Here is a 14,812-nt window from a genome sequence, read left to right as displayed (position 1 = left end):
CAATTTCGCGGTATTTGCGCTTCTTCTACCGGAGCGCGAGCACGTGCAAGTGTTCCATCTTGGTCTGGGCGAACGTTTCGGCGTCGTTTATCAAAACTGCTGTCGGAAGTTGGTGCTAGTGGTAGTGCACTTTTTAAAATTCATGAAAGAATATTCTTTCGTCCCGCAGCATCCCGCACCACGCTGGCTGGATCCACTTTTCGGGGCTCATTTTGCACTGCATTGAACTACAACTATGTAAGTGTATGGGAAAGTATGAAGGGGCACCATTATAAATTGCAACCCAGTTGTTACAATGCTTTTAAAAGGGATTTACAATCATGTAATGATTTCACCAGCAAACTATGTTTAAAATAAAAAATGATTAAGAGGATTTGTTTTTCCCTCCCAAACATTGCATTTGAGGGCCACTTGTTGCCGGTGAACGGTTTTTGCTACGATACTTGCCCTGCATATCAATCGTACGTTTTCAATCGTTGAACTTTTAGCTGTCAAAAGCAGCCATTTCCAATTAAAACGTTCCTGAAAGTAATTTAATTCTCGAAGCCCTATCACCCTTCGATCGTCCTCAACCGCTCTAGTTGGGCTGTGGTCCATCATTAAAATCTAATAGCCAATTTAACATCGACACACACACACATGCATGCCGAAGCAACTACGCTTGAGACTGACCGGTTGTCCTGAAGTTAGTATTCCCAGGACAAACGGTCAAGCTCAATAGAAAGGGAGAGATAGAGAGAGATTTAGTAAAAAACTTTACACGATCACCTCATAATGGTTACCCGACATACGTATGGATCACAGCTGAACCACTGACACAGCATATATATTGGAACTTACCTTTATTTTGCACCTTACTGGACTTATTCGTCCATTTTTTTTTCGTCCATCCGTTTCCTATACGTTGTCCAATGATTGTTAATTCAATGCACATAATCTGTAAACTTTCCGTACAACCCGTTGATCAGCAGCGCTCGTCTTTCGGTGTCCCATTCGACTACATACGCCATGGAAAGTAATAGTTTCGTCCTGTCCCTGATGCCCTGAGTCGGCCAACCGTGTCCCATCCGGGCTCCCGCACAAGGAAAAGCACGGCCTGATTGTAGATTCAGAGGGGTGCCGTATGAAAGTTTGCGACTTACGAAGAATGTTTTACCCGGGTACCGGCACCGGAAGCTTCGATCACTTACTCCGCCCCATCGACAATTGGGTTACCCGGTCGAAGCGCACGTCCAAACAGCCGGGAAAGCACTGATAGAGCCTTTTAGATACCAGTTGATTCCCTTAACGTTACGTTGCCGGAGGTTCCTGCACACGAAGAGGTTCATATCCTGCGTGCTGTCTCTTTTGCGCGCCCATCCTGATCGGCGACCCTATATTGGCCCGTGTAACATTACACTGAAAGTTTTTCGAACTTTCCGCAATGGGATGGGGGGCGCACTGAGATACGACGAAAGCCAACAAGTGAGCTCGTGTGTACGTGCGTGCAATGGATATAAGGACGGATGGATGGGATGGGATGGTGAAGAAGTCGGTTGCAGAAGCCCAAACAAACATAGATTACCTTCGAGTGCAATTCATTTTACTTTCGCTCCCACAAGACTTCCGGCTGTGTGTGTGTGTATACACCCGTATTCGGAACGAAGATGTGACCTACCTACGATGGCAATTTGGTCTACTACAGTAGTAGAAGCTGATAGTGTGCTACGTCAAGTAGAGTGAGCTTAGAATTCCCAACGCCCGAAAGTAGCCCGCTTCACTCGTGCAATAATACGGTGAGAAGCAGTGATGCAATTGCATTTTCATCGATGCATCATCAATCCGCACTTTAGGGACCTACCACTAAGCGTTGAAGGCTTCGTTTGGTAAGGATGATTTGACCTAAGTTATTTTTAAGCATAACACACAACAGATGTATGTGGTTCTTTGCCCTCCGCTGATCTTTGCACTGTTGGGATGTTTGAAGTTCTCTTCTTCTCTTTCTTCTTCTTCTTCTTCTTCTTCTTCTTCTTGGTTTTACGACCTCCTAAGGAAACGCCGGCCATCGTATGGCTTACTAGGCTTGTCGGTACCACGAAGTTGGAAAATCAGTCCACACTACCGGGGGATGGTGGTCCGGCTGGGATTTGAAACCTGGTCCTGCCGTGTAAAGACCGGCGCCGCTTTCGCATAAACCAACGGGTCACCCCTGTTGACATTATGATTAGTAAATAGAGAAGAAATCTTAAAGACCTTTATGTAGCAAATAAAAAAGATATTACAGAACCATCTTAAACGCATTCCTCAAAGGAGAGTCTTACAGTAATTGAAGTTTAAGCCGGAAGAAGCATTACAGTGCTTGACATAACCTTAAACTCTTTGTTCAATAAAATGAAAGTGAAAGCTGAAATGAAAGGTTGAATAAAAATTTATCTTCGGTCAAGTCAGTTCATGTTTAGTTTCCCAAAAACAGAACAAGTGATCGTAAAGTTTTGTTGAGCAGTGTATTACATAAAAGGAGGTCACATTGTCACATTTCACCAGTTCAACATCGATGATTTCCACTCACACCTCAAACCATTTCTTACATGCTATCGATTTTACGGTTAAGAAATTCCGTACGATGCATTCCCATGTTCACCGGTAGCACCTCCTGGCGCGCTCAACAGCCAATGGAAACAAAAGCATCCACGGTTCGTGCAAAAACAAAAATCGATCGAATTTATGGGACCACGGGGCGTACATTAAAAGTGCACTAGACAGAAATTTATCGACCGCAATTTTACTGCACCCGCACCATGATGCCACCATGATTGCAAGGAATCTTCTCCGGCCATCTTACTATTGCCGATGCCAGTGTAGTATCCGTTCTGTGATGCATCCTACCGAACGTACATAACCTCGACTCACATTGCCTTCCCCCTTTTTTGTGGAAAGCCCTGCACAATTTGTGATTCTTCCCGCAGAGGCGGAGAAACATTCGATCTTAACCGCGTGGCAAACGCATCCTCGATGCAGCATTGTGTACGAAACGAACAACGGGATAGCACTTTATGAAACTTTTCTCCCCGCTGTATTGATGGGGACAAACTTCTTGAGGCGGGAGGGGGGGGGGGACTTTCGGGAAGCTTTTCGACGATGTGCTAGGCAATGATTGCACAGTTTCTATGGGGAATGTTTTTTTTTTCTCTCTCTCTCTCTCTTCCCCCTCGCACACAAATGATACCACAGCGCTGCTATTTGGTATGGTGAAGCGCTTTTGCTTGCTTAGTGAGCGACTAACGAATTTCGGTTTCGTTCACCGATGGTAGCAGATGGTGGAGATTAGCTTCTTCTATTCGGTGCACTTTGGATGGCGACCACAAAAACCCGAAGCACAAATCCCACCCTAAAGCTGGACGTGCATATTTCGTCAGTGTTGCCTCAGCTATCCATCCATCCATCCATCCAGACACTGGCTGCTGGTCAGAACTGAACGAGGACACGTTTTGGTACGTCGGCGAATGAGTAACACGGCATGTCTTAAGTTTTAATTAGTTTCGTGCTGCTGTTTATGACTTTTGGAAGTTTGGCCTAGCAAGACGCTTGCTCCCCAAAGGCAGCCACATGGCCGTGGACGGATTTGATTGATCTATAGCGATAGAAGTTATGCATGATGATGGGTATCAATGAAATTTCTTATTTATTAGCATGAAATTGGAATTTCCATTCATCGTCCCGCAAGAAATTAAATCTTAATTTATGTGTCTAAGATAAATAATTTTGTGTAATTAGTCATATTTTATTAGCATACTTGTATCCCTTGGTTCAAATAATGTTTTACTCTATGGTAATACAGGATGATGAGAGGAAAACATTCTCCATTGATTTGTAATATCTTTTCACCATTAATTACTTGCAACTCGCCAATCTCATTACGGGTTTTATCCTTTTTTAACAAATCTTGATTTAATATTGGACTAAATAACAGTCTTGGTCCACTCCGTCCCAAGGGTATTCCAGGTATAATTCAACTGTTATCACTATACAAAAAAATAAATAAGAAGAGAAGCTGAGAAGTAATGGATAAGGACAATTATTTCCTACAATCGATTACTTTTAAAGTTTCAATTTGAAATTTCCACATCACGTAATACGTTTCGCTCTTAATCCCTTTTACAAGCTAATGCTTTCATAAACTGATTCTAAAATGCCATTATTTTGCTCAATTTGAAGTCACCAAAATAGTGTCTGTTTCTTTCCTACCACATTCACGATCGTAAACAATTGTCCCATGTCCTTGGACGTACCCTGCAGCATTTTTAGCACAGCACCAAAAAAAAAAAAGGTAAAAACCGCGAACCATTGCCAAAGCGTTGTTCGGATTCCGGTTTGTACGTGACATTGTTTTTCCTTTCCAGAAAAGGTTTTTACACTGCCGAGACATTCCGCTCCACCATCCCCAATCATCGCAACTATCGTCCGGATTCCGAAGACAAGGCAGATAAAAATGAATTTCTATCCTGCTGCATTACCCATCTCAACTCGCTCACCTCAAAAGCATTGTTTTACAGCGATGATTTCAACCTACTTTAGCGCAAGTGTCGTTTGTGCTTGGAAGAAAACAAAATCAAAAAACACACCCGTAACAGCACTTTGTAGAAAAGCGGTCAACGAAAAATCCAAAACACGTACGAGATCCGGTTCAGTTTTGCTGAGTTGGGGTACGGTAAAGGCATGGTGGACAGGTGTGTGTGTGTCGTAACACAATTTTTCGGTTCCAAATGGTACAGAATTCGACTCGTGTGCAACTATCCATCCTGAGAGTGCTTCACATTTCGTTCGCAAGGACTGTCAAGTGTCTTAAGCAAGGAGTAAAACGAGACACAAGTGCAAATTGACACTAGAGAATGTGTTGAAAGGATGTACGACTGAAACACACGTTTTGAGATTGCTATTTGAAGGTCGAAAACGAAACAAAATAACAATTAATGTTTAAGGTTTTATTTAAAAAGGAGCATTTAATAAATGAAATATAATTAAACACACGAAATGTATCAAATTTGATCCAACTTCTTCATTCGATTCTATTTCGGGATGTCACAGCTATTCATAAACTTTACCTCTCTCGTACCTGCACAGGGTCCTATGCGACACAAAGCAATTAACAACGCTTTCAACGCGTTGAACTGTTCAAACTGCACCCAACCGTGCTGAGGAATGCATTTTACCAAACACGCTAAAGTTGCAACGATAAAGCTACCACGACGACCCACGCACACCAACGAAACGGTACGCTTAAGCTGGTAAGATTACAAATAAGATTATTCTCAACCCAAACTCCCAAAGCATCTCGACCTGCCGGATCTGCCCAAACGTGCAGACAGTGGCAGCTTTCGTAAACTAACTCCGACGTCACCAAACACACATGATCACAATGCACCGTTATGGAAACGTCTTGGTAACAATTAAATTGACTGCCTGCCTGACGCCAGTTAGTGTGTAAGTTTTTAGCCGCTTGCCAGTATCGGATACGTCTCAGGACGCATTGCTGACGGGAGGGAACCGACACCAAGCACCACGTCTGGCATGTTCACATCGCTTAAGGAATGTGACGGTAAAGTCAAACAGGTCCGCCAATGCCACCAACACCACACAACAGTAGGGCGGAGAAAGTTTTAGTGCGGTCTTTAGCTGCAGCGTGACTGCAACTGACTGCATCCTAGCTAATCTCTTCCACCCTCGATCTCTTTCTCTTTTACACTCTCTTTCTCGCTGTCAAGTGTGGTTGATAGTGTTGCAAGTTTCTTGCTTACACTGCAAGACATTATTATTCATTCCCTTAACTGGTTGGTGAAATCGGTTAAGATTAAGCGATCTCATAAATTCCACCTCGGTGCTGTGACAGCACGAAAGTTTTGCCCTGCATCTGCAAGGGAAGCGAAATTAATGTACCGTCGAATAAAACGGTCGACCAAAAACGCTTCAAGTTGGTGGTATTTTTATCGGGAAATGTGTATCGGAAGAGATTGAATGTAATCCAGTTACAAAGTGTAGTTATGCTTTTATTTCGTTTTTCATTTTCTTTATTGATGTGTCTAATGGATTGTTTAAAAGAATGAGCTAAGACCTTTCTTTAATTATGCATGAAAAAACCCTTAATTTCGCATTTTTGAAGAGGCAAATCATAATTATTATTTTAAAAAATATTCCTAGTAAAGTGTAATACAATTATATAAAGTCACAGTCACAAAAAGCGATCTAAAAAAATTTACATTTTCGTTTCTTTTGTTTATAGGATTCGATGGTGTGCACTTATAGTTGAAATGTTTTCTGAAATATGTTACTAACCTATTTTATCTTAAAGCAGTACAAATATACACAATGCTACAAAATTTTTCGAAACCTTCCTTAATTGATCCTTAAAACACAAATCTCTTCCTGGTGAAACTAATCGCTTACTTCACCGACACATCGGATACAATTCTAATTAAACAGAAAAGCAATTCCTTCACAAAACTTCGTCCAAAACAGTCTTCTATCGTTACTAATATGGTTCAATATATCCCTTTATTACCCCTTTTGGCCAAATTGTTATGCCAGCTTCATCTAACCAGAGAAAATAAATCTCATTACCTCGCTAATTTCGCCTAATTACGATCATTCGAGACTAAATAAAGGATACGCACATTCCATATCCTCATGTTTCAGGAAGGTTTCAATATCACTCACAAAGTTTTCCACCCAAAACACATATCCTGATGGAAATCGTCTCTGCATCCTATGTCTCGGTTAGTAAGTACCCTACAAAATAGCGATTGTGTTTGGTCACCAAGTGCGCCACCATCAATTACGTCTCTGTTGATCGATTGTACTGCGTGAATAGAGCTGTGAGACACAGTAAACTTGGCCTCGAACATTACAACCCTCGCGGGGTTCGTCCTAGTTGCGTACGTGTCCATCCACGCAATCGGATCCCCCTTACGCTAATAGATTGAAGCATCCGCCACGGGCCACACTTAGGACCGGTCGGAAGTTTTACCGCAAAACCCATGTTCCACTTACACCATCCCACTTTCGAGTTGGACGAACAAGCAACAACAGCTACACACCAGCAACAGTGCCATCCGTACCGAGCGTGATCACACCGACTGGGCGCCTCCATCGTTGCCGGTCACCATCGGTGGTGACGATGCCATTAATAGCTGATCCTTTAATTGATTGTTTTCCGCTGTTAGCTTGCAATTCTCTCGCTGCATCGTTGCAATCTTGCACCGCAGCTCGTCCGTTACCGAAAGCATCTCGCGCTTCCAACGGTCCTTCAGCTGCTCGCTGTTGGCCAACAGGCGCTGCAAGTCTTCCTCTCGTGCACTGCACGCTCTACCGTTAGCACCCGGAAGCATGTACCGGGAGGGGTGCGAGAGAGAGCAGAATGTAGAGTAATAATTAAAAGTGAAACATAGATAAGCAGAATTTGTAACGAACGATGGTTTGAGTGCTGGAGCTTAAGTTTGAAAGATATGTAACGGGGGGATGTTCGTGGATGCATTTTTCCGTACCCATCGGGGCTTCTTGCCTCGTTGCGGCACTCGCACTCTGCTAAGTGAGATATTTTCTGATCGAAAACTGTATCAGATGCGGTGAAAGCAGAGATCCGTCCTCTCCACAATGACGAGATGCACTCGAATCGTTCCACATGCAGCAAGCAAACGGAAGAAACTCTTCGTACGATACAATGGAAAAGTATGTGCCTTAAAGGAAACATTGCTCTGAAACCAACACAATCTCGACAAGTGTATGTGTGGGAATAGAAGAATCGCTTTTCGTTTCGATAATTTATAGCATTCCCTTCCCTTATCGGGCTCAGTTTATTTACCGTCGTGCTAAAGGACGCACGACGCTGTGCTGGGTGCAGTTTGCTTGTGCATTCTATAACAATAATTGTGTTTGCTTTTAATTTCAAATCATGCAGTTTTATTGGCAGTACTGCATTGGGAGGAATAAGTGTGATTATTTGTAGAGACAATCAGTTTATCAGACAGTTTATCAACAAAATTATTACTGTTTACCACTCAAGGCGCAAATAGTTTTGCTGTGAGAGCTTACATAATAAGAGATAGCTAATTCATAACTTCACTTTATGACTTATTTTTAAAGGTCTATTAAAAATGATTAAAAAAATCATAAAAGTTTTATTACAAACAAGAATTAGTCAAACAAATAACTTCAAGGTAAAAAAGAAATAAATAAACTATTCAACAAAACGTTCAATAACTAATCAGAGTCCTCTGTCGCCTTTTCCCTCCACGCTGTAGTGATTTCTTCACGGTATTATCGCACTGCTTTCAGGCACTAAAAATCACAATCAGTACCTCGATTCAGTTCTCGGTAGCGAAAACATCCGCATTCCATTGCGAGAATCTTCTATTCACTCTAGATTTGCTCATTAATAAACGATAATGGAAAATATGAGGCAATGCAGTGCAAGCAAAAACCCCGCCAATTCCAACCCCAGAGAAGAGTGAGGCGGAATAGCAGGAGTGTAGTGTAAGATGGAAACGAAAGGAAAGAAAAACAGAACATTGGCAAACCAATTTCCTTCCCAATCTCGCTCACACTCACCGATTGGTTTCCTTCTCTTTGGCCATCGTTTTCTGAAGTGCTTCCAACTTGAGCTCCATTTCGGTCTGCAAATGAAAGAAAGAAGTGAAATCGGGATGTAGTTTCTTATTTACACAAAAAGATCCACAAAATCTCGCAATTCAACGACACCCGTACGGTATCGAATGGCTTTCGGTTTTCCGTTATTGCGCACCGCAAACAGTCATTGGTTGTGGTGGATGGAAAATCTACTCAGCATTATCACACACAGATCAGCATATACAGTGCTACGCGCACACACACACACACACAAAAATCTAGAAGAAAACCAAATTCACTACTAATGCTACAGCATGGCAAGGTGACACATCAACGGTCAGCCTGTTCGGCATTCAAATACAGACTAAGATAAGGAGAAAAAAAATACTATTCCGATGTTTCTCTTACAATCATCTTCGAAGCAGCCCTCAGATCGGTGTCGAGATTTTGGTTCGTTTTTAGCAACGTTCGAAACTTTTCCTCCACCGTACGTGCCCGCGTCTCTGCTTGGGTCGTTCGTTGGGCCTGTATCTTCAGTGCGCTCCGAGTTTGGTCAAGGGCTCGTTCCAGTTCGCCTATTTGCCGCTCGTACCCACTGCGCAGTCCACCGAGCTCGTGTTCCACCTTGCGGGCCGCTTCCTCCATCACCTGCCCAATGGTGGAGGCCAGAAAGTCACATTGTTCCCGGGCATCCTGCTCCCGTCGAACGACGCAATTCTTCTCCTCGATCGCACTGTCCGCAATCTGTAGGGCTTCCTGTACTTTAGCGAGGGCGAGATTTTCACGGCTCATGTGCTGTTTGGCTAGTGTGGCAGCCGTATCGAGCAGCGTCTCCAGCTCCGACTTATCCCGCATCGTACGGTCGAGATCGGAGCGCAGCTGACACTCACTTGTCCGCAGCTCGTCGATTGCCTTCGTTAGCGCTTCCGCTTCTCGCTGTTGCGCTGCCGTGGTGTGAAAATTCCCCGTCCGAGTGATGGGATAAACAGACAGCCGAGACCAGCCAAAATAAATGCCAGCAGGTTGCGAGGCAGCGAAAGGAAGAGAAAGGAAAAGCGAAAACGTTAGCACAAAACGAGCGGTTTCGGTGCAAATCCCCGGGAATGACAGGCAGCTCTTGTGGCCTGCACGAGCGCTAGTAACCGGATCGAAATTCTAATCCCTTTCCAACCGATGGCTACCGTCGCACATCATTTACATACTGGCTCTTCCCCTTTCGCTACCCACCAACAGCAACCTACCTTTTCCATTTTCCTCCAATACCTTCATCCGTTCCGCTGTTGCCTGCTGCTCACGTTGCAGGTGTCGATTTTCGGTTATTTTTTCGTCCAATGCTCCCCTCAAGTCGGCTATATTTTTTTCCAGCAGCTGTACGGCGGCCGCGTATTGTTGCCGTGCCTCAAGTACCCCCTTGGGCTGCTTCAGTTGCCGTCTGTACTCGTGTATTTCGAGCTCCAAAATACGGATTGTACACTGAGAGCTTTGCCACAGCTTCTCGAACGTTTCTTTTTCCTACGGTTTTTTGGTTGGTCGCGATTTTTCCCGTTGAAAAATATGCAACAAAAAAAAAAATCGAAAGCTTTATCCTGAAGCCTCTACGCTATGCATTTATATTGATACCGGGAGCTCCAGGTAAGCCACCGAAACGAACCTCTTTGATCAGCTGAATTTGATTCTGCTGGTTCCGGATCACTTCATCGCTGACACGTTTGTAATCCGGCTCAGCAACTGACGGTTCGGCACCGTCTTGCTCGTACACGGAATCGAATGGTTTGGTGCTGTGTACACCACGTTCGAGCTGGTGCTGCAGATCCGCACGGACGCGCTCGTGCTCGTGACGATGGGAACGTATCTCCTGCTCGATACAGCGGTAAAGTTCGTTAAATTGCTTCAGTAAATCACATTTTTCATGACCACTTTCGGGTGCTGCGCGATTCGCAACCGACATTACACACGGGGGCGAGCAAAACCAACTTGTTAGTTTAGGTGATTTTCTTTTTTAAGCATTAATTTTTATTACTCAACGATTCTTTGACAAAATACAAACAAACTAAAGCACCATCACTGAACGTCAAACTGGCACTTTTCCGGTATAACAAGCGTCATGCTCATTTTTGTTTGTGTTGCTATTATCGTCGCCATGGTGACGGAACCACGTTCATATGGCCACGGTTGCTAAGCACCGTGCTGCAGCAAACAGTGCATGATCGGTAGGGAAAACTCTACACTAGCGCCAGTGTAAACCATCACTTGACAGCAGCAAAAAGTGAAAACGCTTTTGTTTGTAGCGTAATTTATACGCCCGACACCACCCGAAACTGATCCTATTGACAGCTGCCTGCAGGGAACGCATTCAACAGATTAGCGACAGATTAGTGCCAGGTAAATCGAGCCACAACCCATCTACAACGGCATAGTGCAACCTTTTCTTCTTTTTTCAGCGTATCCGTGTATCGACAACGTCACCAGTTCACGATGCCAATTTTTCAGAAGAAGTTTGCACCGAAAGTAGCGCCACCGCGTACCCAGCGGCTCAACATTGGCTGCCCACCGCCGGCCGAAGATTTGGATGATTTCCGCACCATTACGCTGAATCTGGTTGATAAGCAGCTTTGCTTCATCGACGGTGTCTGGCTGAATGGGTTGCGGACAGTTCCGGGTGGCTCGGGGACAGCTGCCGGGACCGCTGGCGTCAACATGACGGACGATTTGCTGCGCATGAAGCGACGAATGAAAACGCTCGAGCAGGAAAACAACATGCTGCAGGTGAAGCTGGATGTGCTGGTCGATTTACTCACGGAGAATGTGATCGAACTGAATGAAATTAAAAACCAATAGGCGGATGATGGGGTGAGGAATCTTTTTCGTGTTATTTTTACAAGGAAGCATTATACTTTTGTACCTTTTATATGAATACAGAAGATAGATTGACTTCTAAGATATGCTTAAGAATGGGATAAATGGGATATTATCTAAAATAAGAATGAGATATTATCTATTATTAAGAATGGGAAATTATCTAAATAATAATCTGAATAATCCATATTGCGGACGTATCTTATACATAAAGTCAGCCATCTCCAGACATTAAGATCAGACATCTCCAGTTCCAATAGTATAAAAGTTAGGCCATATTTGTAGACCTTTATATCAATGTACTACTGTGTCCAAAAAGACACAGTTAGACAATTTGTTTTAGAAGCTGCGCCAAGTCTTTTTGTCCATATTGACCATGTCCAAGTTTGTGGAGCACGGCGCATGTATCAAATTTTGTTTGCGCAATGAAATAAACGCTGCGGAAAGACTGCGGAAACGGATGTTACAAAAAGCCATCGGGGAAAAATCTATGTCGAAGAAAAATGTGTTCCCCGAACGAGCCGAGGACCAAGAAGTCGCGCCAAAGTCGGTAGAAAATTAAGGTGATGCTGACGGTATTCTTTGATTACCGTGGGGTGGTTCACAAGGAAGTTCTTCCGAATTGTCAAACGGTGAACAAAGAGTACTATCTAAGCGTAACGCGGCGGTTGCGGACCTCCATCCGGCGAATGCGACCGGATTTGTGGAAAAACAACAGCTTGTTTTTTGCACCACGATAATGCGCCCTACCATACGGCCATCATTTTGAGGGAGTTTTTCGCAACAACTGGCACCCATATTGTTCCTCAACCGCCGTATTCGTCAGATTTGGCACCAGCCGACTTCTGGCTGTTCAACAAGCTAAAACGGCCGCTTCGGCGACACCGTTTTGACACCATCGAGGAGATAGAAGCTGCAGCGACGGCGGAACTAAAGGACATCCCAGCATCCGCGTTTTCCACCTGCTTCGAGGAGTGAGAGAAGTGGTAAAAGAAATGCATCAGAAGGGGATTAATTCAATGGTGATGACCTTCATTTAGCCTAATAAAAAACCTTTTAAGAAAAAAACGCAGTCACTTTATTTTTCGAGCAAAGTAGTACTCTCTAACTATTCTTGACCGATTATTTCTTGCCTTTCTTTAATACTACCAACAGAAATAAACTACCACTTTATCTTTTTTTTTTTCGGCTGATGTAAAATTATTCCAAAGCTGTTGCGTCCTCCGGAAAAAAACGAACAAAAACATCTTACCACATGACTACCGAAAATGGAAATAAACACGCGAAACAAAAAATCGAAACGAAAGCTTCCGGTGAGCGAGAATGGCATTTCTAGGGAAAAGTTCCCACAGTGACCAGTGACAGTGGTGGGAACCCCCCAAAAAAACCACTCACTACAAGACATGGTCAAAACCAATTTACATTGCAGGTCAAAACTATCAGCACACCTACACTTCCACCACCATCAGCCTGTACCGGAAGGTGAACGCAAACCAACGGTCGCAACGTACGGTTAGTTCTAACGGATCCTGTCCCATTCCATCGTTGTTTCATGTAGCTTTTTTGTGATTCTTTCATATTCACGGGCCCAGTTGTGTGTGGTTTGCTTTCTTTTTCAGGCCAAACAAAAAAGCACATGCTTGTAAGACATCCCCCTCTAGGGAAACACAAAAAATGACCACGTGTAAAGCTTGCAACAATGAATTCTTGTTCAAATGTGTTTGGAATGTTGGTATACCTCGCTTTACCGCTTGTACAGTAGTTTCTTTGCATTCTGCTTTTTTTTTTTTTGTTGCTGTTGTTAAAGGGAAAATAAATCGAAGCGAGTGGAAAAAACGTACGAACAGCAGAACGGGATTGCCGGAACTGGAACGCAACAACTCATAAACCCTCTGGAGGGAAGGGATTCGATTTGCACGCTCCAACGAACCACGCGTTTGGCCGTAGATGATCATGTGGATGATGATGATGATGGTGATGATGATGTAATTCTGGCTGACCACTATCTAACTAAAGCTTAATCCTCTTCTCAAGCCTTGCATGGGGCTTGGTTCCGGTGGGAATGATTTTATTAGCCAGCTTACTAAAACATTTCTAAGGCTATCGAACCCAGCCTCTACACTCCACATAGAGACAACATATCGTTCGATCGTGCAGCGTACGGCGCCGGCAAGGATATTGGAAAGATTTGTTCGATTTCCCAACGATAAAATGCAATTTCCATGGACAAATTCATTTTCTGGCTCGCTGTGTCTCGCCCCAAAACCCAATTCCACCGTACGGCGAATGATGCCGCCGGCAAAGCAATTATGTGTGTGAGATGTGGCTGCTTCCTGCTCTGCATGCCACCGTATGCGGAGGGGAAAAAATGTCCTTTAAATTAAGCATCCGTCTACCTCTCTTCTGCCTCTGTCTTTGGCCACATTCCGCCAAGCATCAAATATTTTGGATCGCTGCTATGGTGCAATGGAAACGTATGGAGCTCTTGTTGTGCTCGGGAATCATTCTGGTTTGTTGCATCGAATGTAATTTCACGCTGCTGACACTGATGCCAAACAAATTGCTGTTCAATCAGCTCAAAAGACAAGCGGGAGCTGAAGAAAACGGATTTCATTTCGCTACTTTCATCTCCCTCGGGGTAAAGCGATGGTTTTAGTGATCATTTTGTCGGTTGACGGTTTTAATGATAAGAAAGAGAGCATTTTTCTCTATCTGAAGTGGAAAACTGTTTATTTCGAAAACTTAAATCCCTTTTATGCTAATCATTTTCATATAAAAAAACGCAATTCGATGGCTACAATGGTTTAAGCCCCACTTCAAAATTATCAGATACTAAATGTTCGTTTTCAATGTTATCATCCTTCAACGGTGATGAAAACCTGCTGGAGCCTTCTGATGAAACCTTCGAGCGTCACTGTAGAGGACCAATTCCACGAACGCTTGGCGGCGTCTAACCGGACCGAACGACAAAGGACACTGACAGCTGGAAGCAATCCAGTACCAGGATCTTCAAACTGCCGACAAACATCGCCGTACTATGCCATCCGCATTCGTCCAACTATTCCCCGACACCCTAAATGCCATCGGTCAACGGCATTCCAAAATCCGTAATCATTCCGATTGTTGGCGCCGTTAGATCTTCCTGGCGGAGCTTCTTCTGCTAAGCTCTCCTTCAGGGCTTCAGATTCCTTTATCTACTGCGCGAGGTCAAATGATAGACAGCATGGTGGATGTTTTTTTTTTTCTGCGGACGACGCTCATCCGCTGCTATCCAACGAACAGACAGGGTGCCATTTAAAGATAACGATGCCGTGCTTAAGTATTAATCTTTTTATTGTACGCTATTCTGGTGAGAATT

General features: G+C 43.8%; 3 protein-coding genes across 3 annotated transcripts in view; 2 read left to right on the top strand and 1 right to left on the bottom strand.

The window, feature by feature from the left end:
* LOC126558361 (fibroblast growth factor receptor-like 1) overlaps nucleotides 1–14,812 on the top strand; it is a 232,258-nt gene that overhangs the window by 204,953 nt on the left and 12,493 nt on the right. The window lies entirely within an intron of this gene.
* LOC126557997 (sodium channel and clathrin linker 1-like) lies at nucleotides 7,101–10,546 on the bottom strand. Its single transcript, XM_050213927.1, has 5 exons — nucleotides 10,250–10,546; nucleotides 9,840–10,110; nucleotides 9,007–9,542; nucleotides 8,581–8,645; nucleotides 7,101–7,338 (listed from the first exon to the last, which is right to left on the bottom strand). Exons 1-5 carry the CDS (start codon nucleotides 10,544–10,546, stop codon nucleotides 7,101–7,103), a joined length of 1,407 nt encoding a protein of 468 aa, XP_050069884.1.
* LOC126559441 (protein chibby homolog 1) lies at nucleotides 11,074–11,436 on the top strand. The gene has a single exon (XM_050215601.1). It carries the CDS (start codon nucleotides 11,074–11,076, stop codon nucleotides 11,434–11,436), a length of 363 nt encoding a protein of 120 aa, XP_050071558.1.

This window comes from Anopheles maculipalpis, chromosome 2RL (assembly GCF_943734695.1).
Source record: "Anopheles maculipalpis chromosome 2RL, idAnoMacuDA_375_x, whole genome shotgun sequence".
In the NCBI taxonomy this organism is placed as follows: Eukaryota; Metazoa; Arthropoda; class Insecta; order Diptera; family Culicidae; genus Anopheles; species Anopheles maculipalpis.
Note: the sequence above shows the minus strand (reverse complement) of the source record. Positions and strands in the feature narration are given on the sequence as shown.

Excerpts from the sequence above, each read along its gene's own strand:
- LOC126559441 (XM_050215601.1), top strand. The coding sequence starts at position 11,074 with ATGCCAATTTTTCAGAAGAAGTTTGCACCGAAAGTAGCGCCACCGCGT.
- LOC126557997 (XM_050213927.1), bottom strand. The coding sequence starts at position 10,546 with ATGTCGGTTGCGAATCGCGCAGCACCCGAAAGTGGTCATGAAAAATGT. Across the intron at positions 10,111-10,249 it reads AAATTCAGCTGATCAAAGAG|GAAAAAGAAACGTTCGAGAA; the intron begins GTTCGTTTCGGT and ends AAAAAACCGTAG. Across the intron at positions 7,339-8,580 it reads AAAGAGAAGGAAACCAATCG|AGCGTGCAGTGCACGAGAGG; the intron begins GTGAGTGTGAGC and ends TGCTAACGGTAG.